At 35.6% G+C, this 26,956-nt stretch overlaps 1 protein-coding gene and 1 long non-coding RNA gene across 5 annotated transcripts in view; one reads left to right on the top strand and one right to left on the bottom strand.

The window, feature by feature from the left end:
• Positions 1 to 26,956, top strand: part of PTPN4 (protein tyrosine phosphatase non-receptor type 4) — a 259,634-nt gene that overhangs the window by 77,899 nt on the left and 154,779 nt on the right. For all 4 annotated transcript variants that reach the window (XM_016433589.2, XM_056793752.1, XM_056793751.1 and 1 more), the window contains one exon: positions 13,577 to 13,684. In XM_016433589.2, the coding sequence (XP_016289075.1) occupies positions 13,577 to 13,684 (108 nt within the window). The remainder of the gene's footprint in view (positions 1 to 13,576; positions 13,685 to 26,956) is intronic.
• The window catches only part of LOC103099397 (uncharacterized), a 189,450-nt gene that overhangs the window by 69,393 nt on the left and 93,101 nt on the right, over positions 1 to 26,956 (bottom strand). The gene's annotated exons all lie outside the window — the stretch shown is intronic.

Genomic DNA, 26,956 nt, shown 5'->3' with positions numbered 1-26,956 from the left:
AGTCCTTCAGTGTAGATGCAGCCAGATCCTGTGTTATCCTCACTGTGGTTCCATGGTATCTAAATGACTTCTTAGCAGCTTGTAATATTTTTACCTTGGTCTGATAGTTCTTGAATTTGGCTATAACATTCCTGGATATTGTCAGTTGGGGATTAAGTACAGGAGGTGATCTGTGGATTCTTTCAATCTCCACTTTTCCCTCGTGTCCTAGAATATCAAGACAGTGTTTTCTTGGATAATTTCCTGTAATATGTCCAGGCTTTTTCTTTTGTCGTGGTCTTCCGGTAGACCAATGATTTTTAAGTTGTCTCTCCTGGAACGATTTTATAAATCTTTTGTTTTGTGAATGAGGTGCTTCATATTTTCCTCAATTTTTTCATTCTTTTGGTTTTGTTTTATAATGTCCTGCTGCCTTGTGAAGTTGCTTGCTTCTAGTTGTATTCTGGATATTAAAGATTGGATTTCTTCCCTGCCTTTTTGGTCATCCTTTTCCTTCTGGTCTGATTTTCTTTGGGGGTCATCTTTCATTTTCTCTGCCTCATATTTCATTTTCTTTGCCTCATCTTTCGTCGTCTTTGCCTTATTTTTCCAGCTGATTAATTTTGGCTTTCAAGACACTGTTTTATGTTTCCAGGTGACTTATCTTACTTTTTGAGTTCCTTTCCCAGTTGTCTTCAGCCTTTCTTAATTGTGTTTTGAATTGTATTTTGAGTTCTTCCAAACCCTGTGTCCAATTCACTGGAATTTCTGTGTTTTTCCTTGATTTTCCTTCATCCTTCTCTGTTCCGTTTGCTCTTTGTTCATTGCCTGTATAGAAGCTGTCGATTGTAATGTAAGACTAGTTCTGGGTCCGTTTGGATATAGGCCCTTCCCTGGACCCTATCAGGCTTACAACAGACCCTTTCCTTAAAATCAGGGTTTTTGTTTAGCTTAGCCAAGAACAGGGACTGGGGAATTTAGGCAGTGAGGAGAGGATTAACATAGGAGAAATCACTCTGAATAAATCTTTGTGAAGAGATATTAGATCCTAGGGTATTAGTTAGGAAATTAACTTTAGGTCATCCCATATGCTTCTACCTCATTATTATTATTATTTTAATTAAAACCTATTTTCCCATGTCATTGTGAGTGGTCTGTGTGTGAGTCAGGTTCTGCCTGCACTGGCCTTCCCAAACTTGTTGTCTTCTGATAACTGGCCCAAACCTATCCATCTGGTCCCATCCCCTAAATCACCTTCCTAACAGTTTTTGGAGTATTCAGCTTTTGGATATCAGCCATTCTTTTTTGCACTCACTCCTTTGAACTCTCTCATAAAACAAAACCTAGATATTGCACTCTAGGCAAAACCCACTGTTAATTTTGCCTTAGAGATCTTATACCCACACTTGTACAATTCCAACAAAAGAATCTTGCTATCTCTAAGACACACTTTTGCAGTTGGGGACGCAAGGAAGATATTGTCCACAAAATGTACCAATTTGCTTGCTCTCTTTGAATGTTATACTCAAGGTCTCTATTTAAAATTTGTGAAAATTGGCTAGGTGAATCTGAGAACCCTTGAGGCAAAGAAGTCTAAGTCCACTGTGTCTTTTCCCAAGTAAAAGCAGAGATCTGTTGGGAATCTTCTTCTTCAATGGGATTTGAGAGAAAAAGCTGAGCATAAGTCTACTACAGTGAAATATTTTGCCTGGCTTGGAATGGAAGAAATTATAGCAGCTGAACTTGGGACAATAGGATGAGTTTTGATCACATAATCATTAATGGCCCTTAAATCCTGTTTAAAAGGACACACAGGTCTGTCATTATCATCTAACTTTGGCTTTTTAATAGGAAGAATGTGTATATTAAATTCTGAGAAGCAAGGTATTATGATCCCATTTTGGATTAGGAATTCTATAATTGGCCTTATTCCCTAAATTGCTTCTTTAGTCAAGGGATATTGAGGTACGCAAGGAACGGGCCTTCCCTTAGTCCTCATCCTGACTGGAGTAGCAGATTTTAAAAATTCCACATCTGTAGAACACTTTGACCAGAGATCCTTAGGAATGTCATTAGGTATTGGAAAAACTGAACCTGATTCATGCCCAATACTCACTGAATCTAAGAAAAGCAATGGAAAGGCTTTCAACGATTCTTCTGGAAGCTGTAATGAAATTTCTCTAGTTAGGAGTACAGTGGATCATTGCCCTCAGATTATACAACAAATTCCTTCCTAATAGATTCTTATTGGGCAATCTGGCATTCAATGAAAATCATGCTCTACACTTAATGGACCCAAAGAAACCATCTTTGGTTGCAATTTGGCTACTCTTTGTGGTCTTCCTTTAGCTGCCACTACTTCCATTGTACCAATAACTCTACCATTGTCAGGAGGAATTTGTAACACTGACTTGCTTGCACCAGTATCAACTAGAATATCAAAGATCTGGTCTCCAATAGTCACAGACACATATGGTTCCATGGTATTTGGTGGTTGGAATGTTTCCAACACTGGAGCTAACACAGTGACATCAGTGCAAAGCTCAGTCATCTCCTATCCATCCAAACACACATCTGCTTGAATTGCATGATTTTGCCAGGATTTTGCCTTTTTATCACCTTCATCAGATTTAACACTACTCTCATTGGTCCCCTTAACTTCTACGTCAGTTCCATTGTTCACATTTACAATCACATTTTCTTCTTCCATTTTACATTTTCAATTATTTTTCATTATTACACAATCCTTAGAATTTTCAAGTATTATTACATCATAATTTTCTTTTCCCAACATTCATTAACATCAATTATATTTCCTTTTGTTTTAATTCATTATTTGCTGATCCATTAACATTATTCTCATTACCTCCAGTACCATTAACTTTAAATCCATTCTGAATTGATTTACCCAACGCTTGAGAACTCTGGGCACACCTTTATAATGAACATGTGCCTTTGTTCTGATCTCCCTTCTGGACTACTTGGCTATACTTTGGTCTAGATCCAGACTTTATCTAATCCTGCATAGTATTCAGATCAGGTGCTTGAACCCATTGGCAGCAAGCATTGTGATACACATTTCCATTAACCTGTCCTTGATATCTATTCCCATTATTAAAATGATTGTTCCACCCATTAGTATTTTCTCTCCATCCATTATTATATCCATTATTAAAGCCATTTTCTCTATTCAGTTGTCTAGAGAATTGTCCCCTTTAGTGACAGTCCCTTACAAAATGACCCAGATAATTACACAAAATACATCAAAGAGCCTCAGACCTCCTTTCCCTGTGTGAATTTCAAAACTACTCAACCCTGTTCAAACCATTCTTTAGAGGATGGGATTTGGCTATTTCCTGATCAATAACAATAGAGATACTTGGAATTACAGAATCAGGTCTTGGAAACTTCAATCTCCACCCTACTCAAGGTAACGGGATTTAGAAAAGGCTGCAGCAAAGCTCAAGATTTAATTATTTGAGAATATGACCTTCAATAGACATGTGCAAAGGGGACAGACCTCTGGGCGGTCCTGGGTTAAGCTAGAGCCACCATTGGCACAGGTTAGAGACAGGAAGTGAGGTAGAGGACAGCTGAGGAGTTCTGGGGACTTCCTGTGTGGAGAGAGGAGGTTGTTGGAGCCTGGTGCTTGGAGTGGAGGCCCTCAGACTATTTCTCCATTTTGTTCACGTGAGTGATAGGGACTGATCTCTTTTCTTTGCCCCGGTTATCCAAGGCCTTGGGCCTTTGGCCCAGCCTAAGCAGAGTGGGTATTTAAGCCCTATTCCCTTCTCCCCCTTTTTCCCCCTCTCTCTCTTTCCCTCTAATACTTTTCTTCCTCCTGTTTTACTCCATAAAAGATTGACTGCTGACTTGAGTTTTCATTTAGGAATTACATAGCTGAATTCCTTGGCGACCTTAAATTAATATATATCAGTCTTTTAAAGTGATTTCCATATCACACCTGGGAATATATTGATTTTTAGGTTGTACTGATCTCAATGCTGCTACTGCTTTAATTTCCTTGATCTCACTATCTTTTACTTTTCTATTTGCATCTTGTAATTGTTTTTTCAGATCTTCAATAATAGAATCTTTATCATCTGTACTCTTATCTTTATCAGATGAAAATACATAATAGGCTTTTCTTTTTAACTCTTCTAGACTCATTGTCTCCCAGTAAGGACAGCTGTTTCTAAAATATTCCTTACTACAGTACAGGTATTCTTGACAGACAACCTCCTTATGTGTGCAATTTTCTCTTCAGATAATACATAGAGCCTTAATTTCAATTCAGCAGCTTCCATAAGTTTTTGCAGGAATGCTGCAGATGACTCCCAAATATTCTGCTTTATATGCTCAAATTTCGACCACTGATCAGGTCTCTTTGCGTTTGCCTTCATTACTTTTGTTATAGACTGTCTTGCTTGTTTTAAAGCTCTATAAGTATGGACTGAATTCAAATCAAGTTCTCAAAATCAACCTGCCATGGTGTTAAAGTAGGATTAGTATGAGTTTCTTCTACAAATTGCTCCCTCTCTCTTCTTGTTAATAATAACTCTTCCATCAGAAGAGAGAAATCAGCAAAATCAGGTATTGCTCTTGGAACTGCAACTGGATAATGAATAGTGGAGTTGTCAGACATCTCCTCATCCTGTACCCAGTGTCAGCATAGGGGTCCCTTGGAATCTCTATGTGATCAATTGTCTAACTCTCCCCCCGCCCCCAATACCATTTCTTTTGTTGATAACAGCTTCCAGAACTCCAAGAGCTGTCACTGTTGATACTTCCAATACTTCTAATGTCATTGCTGTTGCACAGTGCTCCCAGCTATCCCTTACATCAGGGTCACAGATTTCTTCTGTCTTCCTAAATTCTCAGGCTGGAAATGTCTCACCTCAACTTTTTGTTGGTTATGCTGCTCCAGAATTTTTTGGCATGTTATTTTGAAGTTGTTTGGAGGGAGATGTTGAGAGAGTTCAATTTGAATAACCCTTCTACTCTGCCATCTTGGCTCCCATATAGAGATGTCTTTTAAAAAGATAATTTCAGGAACTTTATAAAGTTGTTTAATCCACCCAAATTGACTTTTTCTAAATCTGGAAACATCTTGTTTTGCTAAAGTAACCAGTTGTATACATGTAGTTTTCCCTTTTCTTTGGAATTTCATATCCTGAATGTAGCTACAATTATTAACATCACTCAGAAGCATAGTTTTTTGTTTGATGTTTTTCACCAAAAAATAAGCCTAGTTACAATCATATGAATAAAAAAAATATAAAATATTTAAAATATTTTGATATTTATTATTAAGTTTTCTTACTAGATAAACTCATTTTATATTCTAGATAGTTTAGGATATTACCTTTTTCTTCACCAGGATTTGTCTGCATTTATTTTAAGTTAGAACTTAAATGATCAACCCAGATATGACTTAAAATGGCTACTCTTTTCATTTACTTAGTTATAGTTTCTGTATATGTACTCCCTTCTACATGAAGCCTTTCCTAATCTTCCAGCTGCTAGTGTTCTCTCCCATAACTACTTTCTATTTATTTTGTAATGCTTGTTAGTTGACTTGATTGATACTAGAGTTGGATATAAGACATAACATAATATTATATAAGATAAAATACAATATAAGACCATTATTGTCTTTTTTGAGTTCTAGATGTTCTAGAAAGTCTTTTGTTTCATGTTAAAAAAATTTAAATAATGTACTATTTGATACTAATTATATATGTAATTGTAATGCTAATTACTTTTGATTAGCTTTATAATTAGATATTGTGAAATTATACAGTATTCATCATTTCAGATTTTTTAGTCACCTATTATCATTTGATTTATTAATGTATGATTTACTTCTGTTAATTTACCCAATTTGAGTCTATATATAAAAAATAGAGTCCTTTAAAAACGAGATGTATTTAATTCTATATTATTTAAGGAAATGAGAAATTAAAATATTGTAAAATTCCCGCTGATATATGTATCTTTCTACATGTGTGAATATTGGCTTTTACCTTAGAAAAATCCTTTGAAGAAATTATAAGGATAAATAGTTATATGAGAACTGGAAGAGATGGCAGAACCCCTTATTTGACAAATCAGAAATCTGAGAGAGGGAGGTTAAGTGATTTGTCAGGATCACACTAGTACTAGAGCCAGTGTTCTTTCTACTGAGCCTTGTTGTCTAACTCAGAAAAATATTTGATTAAGGAAAGGAACTCCTTTCTTCTTTCTTCTCTCTCCATTCCCAGTATTATAAATATTAAGCTTAATTATTTTTTTAGCCTTTCCTATTAATAGCATGAATTAGGAATTAGCAATAGTGAGATATCAGAGCATATAATATTTAGAATTCAAATTTATTGATTCATTATTTTTCCACAAATGTAAATTATATTTGCCAAGTATCCTTAAAACTACTTGAGATAACTAGCTCAATAGAGTCACCTCTGTGGGTACTTAGTGGGCTTATTGATATTAATAAACAAAAGTCCTACAGCTGACAACTCTAGCAGTTCCCAAAACATATGGCAAGGGATCTAATATCAGAATGACCCCATACCCCACATTCCCTGAGCCTGGACAGCGAGGCAAAAACCTTAACTAAGCAAAACCCTTAGCAAATGTGAGCTTGGTAGTCTCAGAGCCCTGTAGTAAGAGAGAATTCCTATTCAATAGTACTTTAGGTAGTCCAGTTTCTCTTGACAAAGGTGTAAGCTTAATCTTTGTCTCAATACCCAGGACTAGGCAGGTCCCCAAATCCTAGATGCTGTGGGAGAATGACTTGAGTAGCCAAGAAAAATTCCATCTAAGCACAATGGTGCTTAGATGATTCTAAAAGAGAGAGTGTGAGACTGAAGACTGAAAGCATTTCTGCTTCACTTAAATTCAAATTCAAGCACAAGTTGTGGTGACCCCATGATGCCAGAGGAACAGGGCTGTATACATACTGATCTGGAAAACTGCATCAACATAATAAAGTACCACCTTCAAAAAATGGTACTTAAACCCAGGAGAGCTATTTAGATTCACAAGTAAGAGGTTTTTCATATAAACGAGAACATCCCTGGAGGCTTCCCCAAGTCTCAGTCCTGGACCGTCTTCCCCTTTCCTGTGATTCAGTTCTCATCTCTATCCAGATGGCACATATCTATACATCTAGTTTTAATCTTTCTTATCTGTCCATTCTTTAATTTCCAACTGCTTGCTAAATTCTTCTACCTGGATATCTGACAAGTTCCTAAAATTCAACATATTAAAAATGGAGTTCATCTTTGCTCCTAAATCCTTCTCCTTTGAACTGTCCCATTTATTTTGAGAGCACTACCATCCTACCAGTTGCCTAGATTTAAAGCCTTGGAGTTATCCTCAGTTCTACCCCAACCTCATATCCAGTCATAGAGAAAGGTATGAATAAGTGTTGTCTTGCCATTTTTACCTCTTTAACTTTTTTTTTTTTGCTGTAGACCACTTTTTCTCTCTAATAGTCATTAGTCTAGTTCAAGTCATCATTTGTCATCTAGACTATTGCTGTACCCTCCTCATTTCATTTCTAGCCCCTATGTTTCTATTCCAGTACTTCTTTAATATAGCTGCCAAAATAATTTTCCTGAAGTGGAGGTCTCTTTCACCTTGTCATATTCTTGTTCATTATCTTTCAATAATTTCTTGTTGTCTTTTTTCTTTTTTTTGTTAAGATATTTTATTTTGCCAGCTATTTCCAAGTTATGATTCTTCAGCCTTGCATATAAAGCCATCTACATTCTGTTCTTAATCTTTTTAGCCTTATTTATTATTGCTCCTCTGAATGCAATTTATACCCCATCCAAACTATCTAGCTGTTTTTTTTTTACATCCTGTCACCCACCATCAGACATTTCCCATGATGGCAATGCATTCCTTCTCTGTCTCAGTTTCTCAGTTCTTTTCTTCTTTTAAGGTGCCAACTCTATGAAGTCTTCCTTTAAGAGTTCTACTTGTTCCCTTTCTTATTTCAGTCCTCTTTTCCTTTTCATATTGCCTTATGTTGATTTTTTTGTGTCCATTTTTAGTTCACACTGGAGACTAGTAGTCTATAGGCTTCTTAAAAGCAACTTTTCTATTTTTTGTTGGCCTTTATATTCTGACAAAGTAACTTGCACATAATTGGCATTTAATAGTTGTTAGATTAAAATAGAAAGCTTTCTAATGGTAATTTTGGATATTGTACAGTAAATCCAATTTTATAGGCTAGAGATCTGAACAAGATATCTGAGGTCCCTTTCAGCTATAAAACTTAATGATTTTCTTGCTTTAATTGAAGCATTGTATACCCACTTCATTCATTCACTGAAGAAACAATTAGGTAGATTGATAAAGATATTATTACTTTATCTTAAATTGGTAATGACTTCAAGTGAATATAAATAAATGAGCAGATTGTTGACAAAAGAAATGTTAGAAGGAACTCCTTGTTCTTCTTGATTATACTGTATGTGCACATTTAAGTTGAAAAAGTCATTATACCTTTTAAGCTGAAGCAACTGTTAGCCTATTTTAGTAATTCTAATATTTATAAACAAAGATAGTTGTTTAAAATTGTTTTTGATGGTCTTTAAACATAGTTTCTTATCATTGTTAGAACTGATGGCCTCCTGAGCAAATAAAAGAATCCTATTTTGTACCTTTTGTAAAAGGAAAAGTGCCCCTATAATATCACTTCCTGATTTCTAAGTTTAGTTGCTTTAGTCTGATTGTGGTTTGAAACATGGTCTCCTTAGACAATTACGTACCTTCCCCAGAAATTTCAAGGTTGTTGGTGAGATTAATTGAGTTAATATATGTGAAGTACTTCCAAGACCTGAAAAGCCTATTTAAATGTTACATGTGATATGTGAATATAGTGAAATACTATTGTATTGTTTTTGTTCAATCATTTCAGTTATGTCTGACTCTTAGTTTGACCCCATTTGGGATTTTCTTGGCAAAGAGTCAGGAATGCTGTCATTTTTACAGATGAGGAACTGAGGCAGACAGGGTTAAGTGACTTGCTTAGGGTCACACAGCTAATGTCTGATGCAAAGTTTGAACTCAGGAAGACTTCCTGATTTCAGGATCAGCACTCTTATCTATTGTGCTACCTTGCTGCTCCCACTGTGTTATAAAAAAATGACAAAAGAAACATTTCAGATGGGAATCCTTATACTAATAAAGAGTGAATGAATCTATGAATTAACATGTATTAAATGAGTACTGTGAACCAGGTATGATGCTATGTCTCTACCCTCAAAATCCTCACATTTTTATAAGAGATAAGTCAATAAGTCAAATCAATAAGTTTATTTAAAGCCTATTCTGTACTAGGTATTTTGCTTATCTAGGGATAAAATGAAAGGCAATATTAGATCCGCCCCATGGCATTCATAATCTAATTGAGACAAGTGAACAACCATGCAAGATAATATACAGGATAAAATGGAGATTTATCTTTGAGGGAAGATACTAGTATTAATGGAGATCTGAAAAGGTTTATTGCAAAAGTTAGGAATTTTGCTGGAAATTGAAGAAATTCAGAGAAGCTAGAAGTCAAATGTGGGAGGATGAAAATTTCATTCATGGGGGATTGTGAAAATGCAGTGTCATAAAAGAAACAGCAAAGAGATCAGTGTTACTAGGTCATAAAGTACATGGAAGTAGTAAGGTATAAGCAGATTGAAAAGCAAGAAAAGGACCAGGCTATGAAGAGCTTCAGAAGCAAAACAGGGGATATTATATTTTGTCTTAGAGAGAATAGGGAGCTAATGCAGTTTATTAAATAGACTCAGACCTGTATTTTAGGATTGTCACTTTTATAGTTGGATGGAAGATGGACTGAAGTCAGGAGGCTTTAGGCAAGGAGACTATGCAGAAGGTGATGAAGGCCTGTACCACCAGTGTTAACAGTGTCAGAGGAGAGAAGAGGTTGTATTTAAGAAAGATCACAAAGGTAAAATCAGCGGATCTTGGTAACCAATTTGTTATGGAAAGTGAGGATGACACCTAGGTTTCATGTCTAGATGACTGGAGAATAGTATTGCCATATTCAACAATAGGGAATTTGGGAAAGGGGAATGATTTGGGGGAAAGTATAATGAATTTCAGACATGTTGAGTGTAAAAAGAACATTCAGGGGGGCAGCCGGGTTGCTCAGTGGATTGAGAGTCAGGCCTAGAGACCGGAGGTCCTAGGTTCAAATCTGGTCTGAGAGACTTCCCTGGGCAAGTCACTTAACCCCCATTGCCTAGCCCTTACCACGCTTCTGCCTTGGATCCAAAACACAGTATTGATTCCAAGATGGAAGGTAAGGTTTTTTTTTTTCCTTAAAAAAAAGACCATTCATATACAAATAAGATTTGTACATTGTAAATGGGAGATAATCTCAGAGCAAAGGCACTAGCAGTAGGAGGAACAAAAAAGGTCTCTTGGGGATGATGGGATTTAAGACAAGTCTTAAGGATACCAGGGAAGCCAGGAGTAGAGTGTTGAGAAAGACCTTTTTGGGAAGAGGAGACAGTAAAAATGCAGAGTCCAGAAATGACATGAAATATTCCAAGAGCAGTGTGTAGGTTACTATAATTAGAATATTACATAGTATATAGAGGGGAATACAAAGTATAAAAATGCTGGAAAGATAAGTGAAGGGTGATGTTAACAGGACCAGAAGAACAATTTATACAAAAAACCCCAGCAAAATTGTAAAATCAAACAATTTTGAAAGACTTAATAACTGTTCAATTTATTGGCCAACCATAGTCACTGTGGATTAATATAGTACTACCCATCTCCTGACAGAAAAGGAATTGTCTGAAGAAGAATGAGACATAATAATTTTTGGATGTGAGGAATTTGGTAATTTGTTTTGCTTGACCATGAGTATATGTTCCAAGGATTTTAGTCTTTTCTTTTTACCCCCACCCCCGCCCCCCAAGAGTGGGAGAGTTGGGAGGAAAAGAAAATAAATACTTGTTAATTGAAAAAAATTAATTTTTAAAAAAAAAGAAGACATAAGTAAAATATTGACTCCCTAATGCTCATTCTCCCCAAACTAAATATAGGCCTTCCTTCCAATGGTGTAAGTATAAATATTATTATACCCATTTTATAGAAGATAGTGAAGATGGAACTTGACTTTGATGACAATTAGTTTGAGAAGCAGAATTTGAAATTACTTCATGATTCCAAGTTCAACAGATTGTCTATTAGACTAAAGGTTCTTACTCAAGGCCCTGGGACAGATGAATAGTTAGTTGGGTCCAGAGTTGAAAAGAAGAAGGAGAGCAGACTGGATTGTTTACCTTTCAGAGGTTCATGATTTTTTTTCTTAATAATTATTTAATGTGAGAGGCAGTTTTTGAAATTATTTCATGACTTAGAGCAAGTTGAAGATTTTCCATTAGAATAAGGGTTCTTACTCAAGACCATGGAGGGAGTCTAGCATACATTTCAGAAGTCCATGTTAATAGGATCAAATGAAATAATATTTGTAAAGTGCTTAGCATGGAACAAATGGAACAACAGAAATAACCTTCAGTGACCACCTGATAATAAAAATAGGGCAAAGCATAAAACTGGGAGATGGATACTATCCAAGATACCAATTGAAGAGGAATCCTCTGTGTATGGTAAGGTCCCCCAGATGCTTGTTAATTATATCGATCAGATTACATCAACCCCTAAAGTATGGCAGAATCTCCTGTAAAAGACCTGTAATCACTCAGAGGAATCTGGCTTGTTCTTATTCACAGAAAAGGAGAAATGGATAAGGAATATTTGTTGTGTAAGCTTCAACATATATTTGAAAGGAGAGCCTATAAGAGCTTATACAGTGCTATATATATCTGTATCAAATGCGTCAGGTGGACAATGAGCTGAGCCCAGAGCTAAAGAGGAAGAGGCTCACATACTAGATTGCAAGGCTCCTGTAGGACCGAAGGCCTATCTTTTTAATAACAAAATTTTGCCAGTTTCTTTGTTGATATGACATTTGACACTATCGCTTTCAAAGAACTGAAGATCAATATTACTTACAGGGTTATAGAAAGGCATATGGTGGGTGGACGCAACCTGTAACATATTAACCAATGTGAATCTCCAAAGAAGTAAAGGAGGACATCATCGAGGAATTTTATGAGACCAAGAGAAAAATAGATGATTGGTCACATGAGGAGAGAGAGATGACAGGTAGATAATTAGGATATTTTACTGATACACTTGATTTTGGGAAATACTAATTATGATAACAAGGACAATCATTTATTAAGCTCTTATTGAGTATCAGTCATTGTGCCAGTTATAAAGATACAAAAAAAGGACAGAAGCACAGTCCCTGTCCTCAAGGAACTCCTTTTCTAAAGAGGCAATATATAAAAATATTGTACATATATATTCAGTTTAACTGCAAGATAATCTCAGAGAGAATATGCTAGTAGTAGGAGCTTTGTTGGGGGTGAGGTGGCCACAGGGGATGACCTCTTGCAGAAAACAGAATTTGAACTGAATTCTGAAAGAAGCTATGGAAGCCAGGAGGTTGAAGTAAAGAAAGTGCAAGTTCCAGGCTTAGAGGACAGGCCAATTAAAAAAAGCAGAGTTGGAAGATGGAATATTAGTGTTGAGAATAACAAATAGGGTAGTGTCACTGGATTGTAGAGTGTTTGAAAATGAGTAAGTTAGAAAGTAAGAAAGGGACTACTCACATAGGACTTCAAATGCCAAATAGAGTACTTAAAGTCTATTATTTTTATATTGCAATAATATTTCATTATACCAATATACCCCACTTTGTCAAGAGCTATTTTCCAACCAGTTGTTCTTCTGTTTCTGATTTTTTACTACTATTTTTTTACAAAGTGCTGCTATTGATATTTTGGTTTACATGAGGCCTTTATTTATGTCTTTGAACTCCTTGAGAGTAGGATCTATGGATTATAGAATATGAACAGTATAAACATTTCTTTCATCATTATAATTATCAGAATGTATAGCTCTACCAGCAGCATATTAGTGTTTTTGTCTTCTCATAGCTCCTATAATGCTTGACTATTTTCATCATTTATTATCTGTGCTAATTTGATCAGTTAGAATTGAAGCCCGAGTTGTTTAATTTACATATTTCATTATCTGTGACCTAGAGCATTTTTTCATATAATAGGTAAGAGTTTGTGTTTCTGAAAATGGGCATGCCCTTAAAACACACATATTGAAGAATAACTTTTTTTGTCAATTCCCTTGATTTCTTTAATATCATACTTTTGTCAGAAATTTTTGATGCAAAGATCTTTCTCCCTCCCTACTCTTTTATCAGATTCTAACTGTTTTGATTTTGTTTGTCCAAAAGCTAACATCTCTTTACATGTGGTTTATCCAAAATTGATTACTAAAAATGTATTTTCATGTTGGGAAGTTTAATAATGTCATATTACTTTGGCATATTCATTTTTCTTTCTCATTTTTGTAGATAGAATTCGCATGAAAATAACCCCCAATCCCTAATGGGATAGTGCAAAATGGCCAGATTAGAATTTCAAAATATATGTTAGGGCATGATTTTTTTCTCTCATTTTTCTTCTAGAAACACGATCAGGGACAAGTTCTCTTGGATATAGTCTTCAAACATCTTGATTTAACTGAGAGAGATTATTTTGGTTTACAGTTGGCTGATGATTCTACAGACAATCCAGTAAGTCTAATCTGTTCTGACTGAAGCTTTTTTATTCCCTTGGTCTTCCTTTTTATTTTTAAAAACTGCATGTCTTAGTAGCCTTAATAGATGTTTCCTGTACACTTTCCCCCATTTATTAGCCTATTTTCTTGTTTAATTCTAATGCTTAATGAGCTATTTTCTTTCTGATTTTAATATTCTAGTATAATTATTAAATTTACTTTCTTTTCCAACCTTCATAGTACTTAATACTATAAGAGAGCAAGTTTGAATTCAGCTCATTGACACAGAGAAAACAAGCTATATAAAGGTCATAAATTATGTTTAAAAACTTTTTAAGCAAAATAGTTTTTAATATTGACTTTATGGCAGACTGAGTAGGTGTTTCCAAAGAAAATTTTTTGAGCCTAAATTTAACAAATGGAGATTATATAAGAAATGATTGCATGGCTTTCAGCAAGTTACTTAACCTCTATGAGCTTTGTTACCTTATCTGTAATATGAGAGGTTTAGATTAAGTCATCTTTCTAGTTCTTATACCTGTTATAATAATTTATTTGTCAAATGAGGTTTAATTTTAAAGGTGCATGAGACTTGATAATGACTTTTGAAGTTTTGTGTTATTTATAATCCTTTGATGAAAAATGAATATTAAAAATCACTTCAGATTGGAATTTAAAATGCTGAGAGTGGGATATGATCAAAATCTGTAAGTCATAATAAGTATAGATGAGTTGGACAAAGACTTTCATAAAATCCTAGTAGAATAATAAAACTAAAAATGATAGACAATGTTGAAAGAGTAGTATACAAGAATGCTTTTAAAGACTGATTTATTTTCCCAACACAATACCCTATTTTTTTCTGACCTCTACTTGAAGGTAATATTTTAGGTAGTTAAAGAAGAATAGCAGCTTAACCAACACATCTTGATTTGTAGAATTTAACTTAAAAGGTATTATAATTGCATCTATCTAAAACTGTCAGCAAGTATTATATTTACTGTGAGAATAAGCTAGAAGTTTATTAGATTAGGAGTGAAACAAGCATGTCCACTATCACCAATATTATTTAACATAGTATTAGAAATGTTAATAATATCAATAAGAGAAGAAAAAGACAAATAAATTTAGCAAAGTAGCAGGTTATAAAACAAATCCATATAATCATTAGCATGTTTACATATTACTAACAAAGTACTGTAAGAAGAGATGGGGATATTCCATTTAAAATAACAATTGATAGAACAAGGAACAGGGGAGCATACTTGCCAAAACAAACCCAGGAACTACATGAACATAATTTGAACATTTTTTATACAAATAAGGCCAGGTCTGAATAATTGAAGAGGTATTCATTGATCATGGAGGACAAAGCCAATATAATTAAAATGTTAATCCTACCTAAAGTAATCTTCTTATTTAATGCTATCCCAGTCAGATTACTGAAAAATTATTTTTTTGAACTAGAAAAAATATCAAAATTCATTTGGAAGAACAAAATAATCAAGTCTATCAAAAGAATTAATTAAAATGTAAAAGAATTCTAGGACTATCAGATTTTAAATTGTGTTATAAAGTAGTAAATATCAAAACTATGTTATTGGCTAGGAAATAGGAGGGTAGAACAGTGGAAAGGGCATGAACAAATGGTAGTAAAAGATTATAATACCTTGTATTTGACAAAAGTATAGATCCAGGTTTTTGGAGATAAGAAATCAGTATTTAGTAAAAATTGCTGGGACTAATGGAAAATAGTTTGGCAGATTCTAGGTATAGATCAGTATTAGCGAACCTTTTAGAGGTTGAGTACCCAAACTGCACCTTCAAGCTGCCGGTGAGCCCCCTTCATTACCCCAGATAGCAGAAGGAGGAAATGCTCGCATTGGGCTGCTGGACAGAGGAGCAGGTGATGGGAGAAATGTCCTCAGACTCATGGAGAGGGGGAGGAGGACAATTCTGCCCCAAGCCTCTCTGGCGTTCTAGTAAAGAACTCTGGTGGGCAACTGCAAACATGCCCATAGAGAGGCCTCTGTGTGCCCTTTTTGGCACCTGTGCCATAAGTTCACCATCATAGCACTAGAACCTTTTCTAACACATACAGGAGTGAAACAAGGATGACCACTCTCCCCACTATCATTTGAAATAGTTCTGGAAATACTAACAGCAATTATAAGAGAGAGAGAAATCGAGGGCATAAGATAAGTAAAGAAAAGATAAAACTCCCTACTTGCTGATCACATGACTGTTTACCAGGAAAATCCTACATAATAATTAGCAAAAAATATTGAGACAATAACTTCACCGAAGTTACAGGCTACGAAATAAAATTTCAACAATCAATAGCCCTTTTGCACAATAATAACAAAACACAAAAATCAATAATATAAAATCAAGGGAACAGCTGGGTAGCTCAGTGGATTGAGAGCCAGGCCTAGAGACGGGAGGTCCTAGGTTCAAATCTGACCTCAGACACTTCCCAGCTGTGTGACCCTGGGCAAGTCACTTGATACCCTTTGCCTAGCCCTTACCACTCTTCTGCCTTGGAGCCAATGCACAGTATTGACTCCAAAACGGAAGGTAAGGGTTTAAAATTAAAAAAAAAATATATAAAATAATAATAATATAAAATCAAGTCCCATTTTAGACAACTACAAAATGTATAAAATATCTGGGGACCAAACTATCAAAGCATCCAAAATATTTGTATAATTAAATTACAGAATACTCCTCAAAAAAAGAAATAGCAACTTAAATATCTGAGAAATATTTGATTCTTTATAACAGTCCGTGCCAATGTGATAAAATGACAATACTACCCAAATTATTAATTCATACTTTTAATGCTACATTATTCAAATTGCCAAGGGAAGTTACTTTGCAGAACATGATAAAATAATAATTAATTTGGAAAATAAGATGTTCTAAAATATTAAAGAAAATAATGAAAAGTAGAAGCTAAGGGGGAATAAGTCTTTTCAGTCCTTAGACTCTAATAAAGCTCTCATCAGATCCATCTGGTATTGTTAGTTTGTTTTTTAGTTTTTATTCATTCATTTTTTTGTTGGTTGGTTGGTTACATTGAAATTCCCAAGTATCTGTCATCCCTTATCCCTTTCCCCCACCATCACCCAACCAAAAAAAATGTATATATAAATTGTGTCTTTCATGTTTCTGTTTACCAGTTCTGTCTCTGGGGGTGGGCTTTCAGAGGTTGTTAATTCTATAGCTTTTTATAATGCTCTCTTGGTTCTCATTTTGCTGTTCCTAATTTCACGTAGGTCTTTCTAAGCTCTTAAAAAATTAACTTTCTGGGGGTAGTTGAATGGCTCAGTGGATTGAGAACCGGCCCTAGAGACGGGAGGTCCTAGGTTCAAATCTGACCTCAGACACTTCCTGCCTTGAAACCAATGCACAGTATTGATTCCAAGACAGAAGGTAAAGGTTTATATTAAAAAATAAAAATTAACTTTCTCATCATTTCTTATAGAATAGTAGTATTCCATCACAGTCATACTTGTTGAGCCATTCCCCAGTTGATGGACCTCCCCTCAATTTCCAGTTCTTTGCCACCGCAAAGAGAGCTGCTATAAGTATTTTGGAACATATATGTTCTTTTCCCTTTTCCCTGATCTCCTTAGGAAATAGATCCAAAAGTGGTATTGTTAGGTATGCAGGAATATACAGTTTTATAACTCTCTGAGCATGATTCTAAATTGCTCTCCAAATTAGTTGGAGAGCATTTCACAGTTACACCAACAGTGTATTAATTTCCTCATTTTTCCATATCCCCTTCAACATTTATCATACTTGTTATTATTTAAAGAAGCAAGATAGATCAATGGAACCAATTAGACAAGGAAAACTCAGAAACAATAGAAGTTAATAATTTAATGTTTCATATAGTGGAAAACATAATTATTTGAGAAAAATTTCATACTTTATAAAAAAAACTACTTTGAAAACTAGAAAGAAGTTTAACAAAGAAATAAGACTTATCCCAACAGTCCATAATACATTCTAAATAAGGGAGTAACATTAATATTAACAATTCTATAATAGAAAAATTAAAAGATACAAAGATTGTATACTTCTCATAGCTATAGGTTGGTGTGTTTTTAACCAAAGAAGAGACAGACAACAAAGATAAAAAAGAAAATTTTGATTACTTGAAGTTGAAAAGCTATACAGGCAAAATTAGTAGGGGAATCTTTGTATCAGTTTCTTTGATAAGGTTTTGATGTTCCAAACTATATAAACAATTAAAAAATAAGACTAATAGCCATTCCCTAATATGAATAAACAGTTTTAATAAGAATTGCATCTATTCTGAAGTATGTGAAAGAATGCCCCAAATTCCTAATAAAAAGAGAATGCAAACCAATATAACCCTGAAGTTTCATTTTATACCTTGCAAAAATGGAGGAAAAAAAGACCAAAAAATGGCAACAATGTTGGCGGTATCGTGGAAGGATAGGCACACTAATCATTGCTGGTGTATCTGTGAAATGGTTTAATTTTCTTGGAAAGAACAAGTGATTAAAGCATCCATACTCTTTGAACCAAATGATTAAGTTACTTAACTTATACCCCAAGGAAGCTATTAAAAAGAACAATGTGCTCAAATCCCCCAAAATAGCTATAGCAACACTTTTTGTGATTACTCAAAGTGAACAAAGTAGATGTGAGGCAATGAGGTGATTCAGTGGATAGTGAGCCAGGCCTGGAGACCAGAGGTTGTAGGTTCAAATCTGGCTTCAGACCATTCCTAACAGTGTGGCTCAGGGCAAAGCACTTAATCCCGGTGCCCTAGCCCTTACTACTTTTCTGCCTTGGTACTTAGAATCTATTCTAAGGCAGAAAGGTAATGGTTTTTAAAAAAAAGTAGATGCCTATCATTTGAGGAATAGCTAAACAAAATGTATGGAATTGTGAATATAATGGAATATTTGCATCTGGTAGGAAATGGTATGTCCAGTTAATATAGAAAAAACATGGAAAGATGTATATGAACTGATGTAGAGTTAGGTTTAAAAAATAATGTAAAGATTAAAATTAATAATTTGATAATCCAAGTATTATTTTAATACTATTTATTAAAATCAACTTAGATCAAAGAGAAATTTAAAAAACTAGAGGGAAAAAAAAACGCCCTCTTCCTCCATGCCACTACAAGCCAGAGAGAGCTTCCCAGAGAGATCATCAGTTGAAACTGAATAGAAATTAACCAATGATGCACAACAGGAAAAGGAAAAGGGGATTGTGGGAAATGTAGTCTCTAGGATTCTAAATCAATACATTCCTCCTGTGATACTTTGGGAGACCAGTCTCCCCAATGGATCATGAAAACATAGCTAACTTATAACTTGAACTAGAGGTATATACAAATATTACAGTTTTTAAAGGAAAATTACAATAATTTGGGGATAAGAGGAAAATAAAAAGGAAAAGGAACAAAATCAACAATAGGTGCATTGACAAAAAGCCAATTAGGGGGCAGTTCCCTTTGGCATAAGAGTGTACATTCAAAACAAAAGCATTTCAACACCCCCCTCCAACTCCCCATTCAAATTTGCCATATCTCAAAGTTCACTCTGGATCTTCTGGTGCAGCATGTGGTCTCTGCAGGCATCTTCATGATGCCTTCTAGATTCTGGGAGGTAGTCTCTTGTTCTAAATTAGGCTCAAATTCAAGTCAAAGTTCACAACAATAACCTAGTCACCTCCTGAGGAAAATAATAATACATTCTCCCCCTGACGAGGATAAAGGGATACATATAGGAATTACACAGGAATACATGGTCAAGTCATAAGGCATATGGACCAACTATCAAAAAATATCAAAGAAGTCAAAAGAAATTTTTTAAAAAATAACCTTTGAGTCAGAAATAAAATATAAAAAGAAAACTTGAAAAAATTCTGGGAAGAAGGGGAAAAGGAAAAAATTTCACAAATCACAACAGATTTTTGTAGTGATCCATGTTCCATAAGAGTGCAACAATAATCATTCACTAATGCCATTTAACAGCCTGGACTAAAGTAAGTTGTCATATCATGAGAGAAAATAGAGACTACATTTTGAGACAAATGGGAAATAGAATTCCCTAATTCAATCCTTTTCTTTGATTTTTTCTGGCATAATGGGAGCCAGAGCAATCGATGTTATATGCTTGATATAGGGTGGTAAAAGGAAGCCCTGCATTTAACGCAAGTTAAACAGCCACAACATCAAGTCTCACACATGATCATTGTGCATAATGTCATCAATCCCCATAGGATTGGCTTGGTATCGTTAACCATTTTGTGCTCATTTCGCACTTTGCAGGTCAAGTTCTTTGTTCCTTTGTGGTCTCTTGTCCCTGGATTAGATATAGTTATTGAGTAAGTCTCAGAATATTTAAATAACTATAGGCAGGTTGCCATAGTCAAAGCCTTTTGGGGTATGCTTTCATATGTAAGGTAAATAGACATCTTTGGTTATTCTATTGTAAAAGGTAAAAATACTTAAAAAATTTTTTTTTTCAATACTAGTGACATGTTTCAAAAGCAAAAAAAAAAAGAGAGAAAAGAAGGGGGGAAAAATAAAAATCCTGTATGACACATGCAGGAAGAAAGCAAAATATTAAAATGTGTATATTTCATAATTACAGAGGTAAAATATAGAGACTAGTTTTAAAAAAATAATATTCATTTCCTCTGACTTACCATGATCTGCAGTGAGTGCAAATAAGGTAGATAAAACAATGTGAGTGAAAATGAGGTAGATAAAGCAATAATACATTCAATAAAATAAAAATAAAAAATTAGAAAAGCCACAAAATGTTCCAGAAGGCACATCAGGTCACTAATTAGTGACATAAGTCACTAATACAGATTTTCTTCTTTGAGGTAGTATATGTGTTTCCCTACAAGGCAATTTATGCAAATACAAGGATCAACCAAATAAAGTGCAACAAAATAGAACAAATCCAGTCATAAAGAAGTCCAATCACAATCAATAGTCAAACACAATCAGTGCAAGAAATTATTCAACATCAACAGAAGGTACTCATTTTACATGGCTACAATGAATCCATGAGTCCCTCTCCAGTTTTTTATGGCTGTTGGTGTAGTTAGTAGGAACTGGAATGGTCCATCATAAACAGGCTCAGTCAACCCAGTATGTTTGAAATTCTTTATGTACACACTATCACCTGGGTTTAAATCATGAAGCAAGAAATCAATGGGGCCTGCTTGAACAGCAGCTCCAGAGTTGTTGGGTTATCACAATTTTGTTTGTAATTGTCTGATATGTGTAGTAATGGTTGTATCCCCTCTTAACATTGAAGTATAAGCAGGGGAAAATGGTTGTGCCTGAATAGGTGTATGTCCAAATAGCATCTCAAATGGTGAGATGTGTAAATCATCTCTGGGTCTGCTTCTGAGATAAAATAGGACCAGAGGTAGAATTTCAGGCCACTTTAAATGAGCCTCTGTGCACAATTTGCCAATCATGGTTTTAAGTTCTTTATTCATTCATTCAACTTGGCCGGATCTCTGGGGATGACATGGTGTATGAAATTTAGGAGTTATCCCCAAACATGAATAAATTTGAGATAAGACTGAATCAGTAAAATGAGTTCCTTTATCTGAATCAACATGTGCTGGCAGGCCAAAATGAGGAATAATTTCTTTCAAAAGCCGCTGTGGCATGATCAGTAGGAAATGCTTCAGGCCACCGGGTCAGTTGATTGACTATGACCAGACAAAATGTATACTGTCCAGCTTTTGGCAGAGATAAAGTCATTTTGTAGTTGCTCAAATGGTGTGTAAGCAAGAGGATGCCCACCAAAGGCTTTTCCTCAACACTCAACACGTGTGTTGATTAAAGGCCTGGCAAGTAGGATAAGCTGTACATACTTTGAAAGCAATTGTAGTTATTCCAGGTGCTATCTATACACTTTTAACAGAGTCTACAATGCATTGGGTCCCAAAATGGCCATGTTTTTTAATGGATTGACAAATCTGGTTATAGAAAGCACTATGGAGCAAGGGTTTGCCATCTGATGATACCCATACTCCATTTATCTGTTCTGCTTTAAGTTTCTGCTTCCATTTTTCCACTTGTCATTTTAAGAAAGGGATAGATCCAAATTATCAGTAATTGTTAGTGGCATAATTAATTCAGGACTTTCTAAAACTGCTGATTTTGCTGCAATATCTGCTTGGTTATTTCCCCTGGAGACAGGGTCAGTGCCACTTGTTTGTGCAGAGCAGTGAATGACCACTATAGCTTCGAGGAGCAAAAAGAAGTTCAGTAATAAGGTTTGCATTGGCAATACATTTTCCAGCTGATGTTAAAAATCCCCTCTGAAGCCATAGCATGGCAATGGCATGACATATGCCAAAGGCAGTTGGGAATCTGTATAAATTGTGACTTTTTTATCCTTTGCAGTGATATAGGTTTGTTTCGAAACTGTGAGTTCTTTACCCTGTGTGCTTACATTTGAGGGCAAGGAAGCTAACCACAGAATATCAAATTCAGTAACTACCACAGCGCCTGTATAGTGCATGCCATCCCTCATAAATGAAGAAACAAATAATATTAAATCTGAATTATTCATAGGGGTGTTGAGTAAATCATTACAAGGTTTATCAACAATAGACACTAAAGATGTACAATCATGTAAAGATTGGCCTGCATTTCTGCTTTAATCTCTCGTATAGTAGCATTTTTTGTCTTAATATTGAAGATCATAAAAATAAAATTTCCTAGGAGTACAAGGAGAAGGAGGCAGTTTGGAATCTTAAATTCTTCTAGTTGGACAAGAAACAGAAGACTTTCATGCATAGTAGCATTTATGCTGCTTAGCATTTTTATAAAAAAATGTGTATATATATTTTTAGTTATTATTATAAGTAGTGGGTGTAGGGCAAGGTGAGGGGTATTTAGCTTATGTTATTTTACTTTTTATGATTTTGTTGGATTCTTATTCTTCAAAAGGACAAAATTATTAAAAATTTTATTTGTTGCTGCCCTCTAGTGACAGCAAACAGCCACTGTAGCTAAGTAGGAAAAGAAAAAAAAGAAAAGAGGAAAAAATTAGAAGAAAAAAAAATCAGTGCTCAATATTGTCCTCCTGGCCAAAAGGCAACACTACAACTGGGAGGGGTTAGGGGCATGGTTAGGGGTGGGTTTCAGGGTAAGGAGTGTGGTTAGGGACTGCCAGAAACCAAAATGGAGGATATCACCACAAAACTGGGTGGAGACTGAGAGAGATGGAAGTAAGGCAGGTTTGGTAAAGCAGGGAGGAAGCTGGGGTTGTTGAAAGAGGGCAAGTACATTCCCTGCCAAAGCAAAAAACCTGGCAGAAGCTAATAGGTAACCAGGTGCCCAGCGGGGAAAAAGGGACTTCCCTTCTGCACTGGCCTGGGGCTTGGGGAGGGGGGGTGAGTGAAAGTGTGTCAGGACCCTCCCTGCCAAGGCAAAGAGCTGCCCAGCAGGGAAAAGGACTTCTTTCCCTTGCTGCCCTGGAACTGGGGGTGGGAGGAGGGGGAGAGGATTGAAAAATATTCACCAACTCACCAGCAAAGAGCACTGAAGTAAAGCAATAAAATGTGGAGTATGGCTGGTAGGAGCAGTGACTACAGCTGGAGCTAGGCTGGTACTGTTTTGGCTGGGCAGAGGCTAGAAATGACAGGGTGGAGGGCCCGTTCACCAGGGGTTTGGCTGCTGTCAGCAGCAGCTTTTTGTTGCAAACCTGTAGCAGTTTTAAATTGCCCGGTTTGGGCAAGCTATTGCTTTAATGCCAATTGCTAACAGCTGCTGGAAGCAGTAGTGGGGAAAGAGAGCTTGGCTGCAGCCAGGGCAGAAACTGCCAGCTTAAAAAAAACAAAACAAAACAAAAAAAACTCCGAGTTCTAAAGTCCCTTTTTAGAATCACCAAAATAGAAAGATTAAAATTAATAATTTGATACTTCAAGTATTATTTTAGTGCTATGTATTAACATCAACTTAGATCAGAGAGAAATTTTAAAAACCAGCAAAAGGAAAATAACTGCTCCCTTCCTCCATGCTGCTGTAAGCCAGAGATAGCACCAGTGTGAAGGAAGTTGAAAATGAATACCAAATTAACCAATGATGCAGGACAGGAAAAAGAAAAGGGGATTGTGGGAAATGCAGTCTGTAGGAGTCAGGATTCTAAATCAATACAATAACCCAGAAAAAATATACATAGTAATTATAACTATATAAATAGCAATAATAATAATAATAAACCCTATAAACAAAAATGTCAAAAGTAAATGTAACAAAATTATAAAGATCAAAAGTTCTTGAAAAAAGATATGTATGGGGAAGCAGCTCAGTGGATTGAGAGCCAGGCCTAGAGATGGGAGGTCCTAAGTTCAAATCTGGGCTCAGACAGTTCCCAACTGTGTGACCGTGAGCAAGTCACTTAACCCCATTGCCTAGCCTGTACCACTCTTCTTAAAGGGTTAAAAAAAAAAAAGACATATAGGAAGTCACCCTCAATCTGTCTCTTCACGAAGGCAGGTTCACAGAGATTACATATTGCACATGTTTTTAGGATTTTCCAGTGTATCAATTAGTCATGCTGATTTTTCCCCCCTTTATAAAAAATTTGTTTGTCATTGTGATGGTCTTTTGGAAGGTATAAGGGGAGACATACTTGGGATAATTATTCTTGACATAAGACAGAAAATATCAATAAAACTTCTTGAAAATGTAAGATAAAAAAATTGATTAGTACCTAAAAGAGAAAATTCCTAGGATTTTGTTTGATATGGACTCTTGAGAGATGTTTTGATTAAAATAGGAGTTGGTCCTTTGAACATAATAACATTTATTAGGATTATTTGGATAGGGATGAAAGAGATAGAAAAGGGGACCTAATCTAAATTTTCCTTGTGTCTCCTCTTGACAGAGCTCTTCCTTCCCCTCTCCCCTCCCCCCACTGCCCCCTGCCTCTGACTGCCCAGAATTATCTTAGCAGAGTACCAAAGACAGAAAGAGAGTGAACTTCCCTTTCTTTAACCTCTTGACACCTTTATTCCTGTCCTAGCCTTCAGGGTCACGTTCAGGCTGACACCAGGTATTCAGGTAGTCGACAGTAGATTTTACATGTGCAACCCCAGAAATGGGGGAGGGTAAATTTCCTTCTCACAACCCTCCCTCTGATTCTTTGGGATACCAGCATGTTAAATCTCCTTCCTTGGGTTTTCTAGGAAATTAACATGTCAGGGCCTCCCCAATGAGTCATTCTACATATGAAGCCTATAAATTTAAATATTCTCTTACTAGAGGGGTCTAAAATATTGCAACTTATATAGAAGGAATTACAACAATTTGGGGGATAAGCGGGAAAGACAGAAGGAAAAGAAAAAAATGATTGATAGATGCATTGACAAAAATAATTGGGGAAACTCCCCCTTTGACATAAGGGTTTACAATCAGAATAAATGCTAAGTTCAACCTCCTTCAGTTCGGTTCACTATATTCACTCTGGATCTCTTGATGTAGTGTGTGTTTTCTGTAGCATCCATATGACATCTCCAGAAGATCCACTTTCTTGGTTTGGACTATTAGTTTTTTTCTTTTCCTAAATTTTCTTTTCCAAAAATTACTTTAAAAGATCTTTGGATTTTAGGATAATTATACAGATGTTTGACAAAAATAACACACACACAACTGAGGAAACTTAAAAATTTGCAAATTCCTAAACATATATTCACATTTCATGAGTATAACAACCTCTTAAATAGGTAATCCAAGTATTATAACTCCCATTTTACTGATTAGAAAAGTGTACTGTACTGACTTAGAAAAGTGATTTATCCATACCTTTAGAGATCTTATATTGCAAGTATGATTTAAACTTAGGTTTTTTTTCAAAATTGAAATCTAGCACTCTATTCTCCAAGATTCTCTGTGATTTGATTTTAAATAAATGGAGAAAAGATCAAGTTGATGGAAACATTTTTTATAGAATTGAGAAATTGAAAGGCTGGAAATGAGACATTTCTGTGATACTCATGTTTTGTTAGATTCTAGCCTGAAATAGCTACTGAAATAAGCAGTCATCACAATCTTAAAATACAAGTCAGAAATTAAATGGATATTTTGTTCGGTAGTGTCTCCTAGTGTTTCTAATACTTTTTTTTCACCATGCTTCTCACTTTGTATCTCTTCTCATTGAGAGCCAGATAAGGAAGCTGTATATTATAGTGATGTTGCCATAATTTCAGCTATTTCAGTCCCTTATGCTAAGAAGCTTAATCAGAATTATTACAATAATACCAGAAAGGAAAGGAAAAGCCATCTTCCTTACCATCATAGTCATATTCATGGTAGTGAGCTATTTACTTTAATTGAAATAATTTATTATAGAAGAGACCAATTTCTAAAAATTCATTTCTTTAATAACGTAGACTATCTTTTCATTTGATAATTCTATAAAGTTCAAAATTCTACCATATATATTTATATATGGTGAAGATATCAAGTATTAGTATGTTTTTAACAAATTGTACCCATTTAACTTATATAGAAAAGTCTCCATGAAGAAATCCCCACTATTAGTGCAGATCACCACCTACTTCTACATTTAATCTTATAGATTCACCAGGGACCTTGAGGTTAAGTGACTTGCTCAGAGTACCACAGCCATTAACTGTCAGGAGTCCCAGGTCTTCCTGACTTTGATGCTAGCTCTTTACCTACTGTACCCTTCTGTCTCACTATGTACTAATAAAATAAGACTTTATTAGAAAGAAAAGAAGATTTTTTTAAAAAGGAGACATATTAAAAGTTGATTTGGGAAGATGGCGGCCTAGAAGTAGCAGAAGTTCAGACATCTGAATACCCTTCCTTACTGATCACAAACTGAGTGCTCCTAGGGGACTGAAAATCAAACCTAACAACAAGACAGAGCCAAAGAAACCCTCCTGCTGGACTCAATTCAAAAGGTATGCCACCCCAAAAGCCAGAATCCGAGAACACTTGGGTTTACAGGGAAGGAGGAAGAAAGGTACCAGGACCCCTTCCCCCTGTCCACCTAGAGCTCTGAGACTCCAGCGGCAGCGGGAACCTCTGGGCGAGCAAAGGCTCTGGTCTGGAGGGTATATCTTGTGGGCAGGGCTATGCTTCAGAACTCAGAGCATCAAACACCGACGGCAGGGAAGGAGCTGGAGAGGGACCATAGAGCTAACAGCCTGCCAGAGCTGTGGAGATCCTCCATATTGCTCTAGCCTTGCAGGAGGTTTTGGCCTCAGAGCACACCCACCCCAACCA

The sequence above is a fragment of the Monodelphis domestica genome, chromosome 4 (assembly GCF_027887165.1).
Source record: "Monodelphis domestica isolate mMonDom1 chromosome 4, mMonDom1.pri, whole genome shotgun sequence".
In the NCBI taxonomy this organism is placed as follows: Eukaryota; Metazoa; Chordata; class Mammalia; order Didelphimorphia; family Didelphidae; genus Monodelphis; species Monodelphis domestica.
This window is presented reverse-complemented; position numbering and strand designations above follow the sequence as displayed.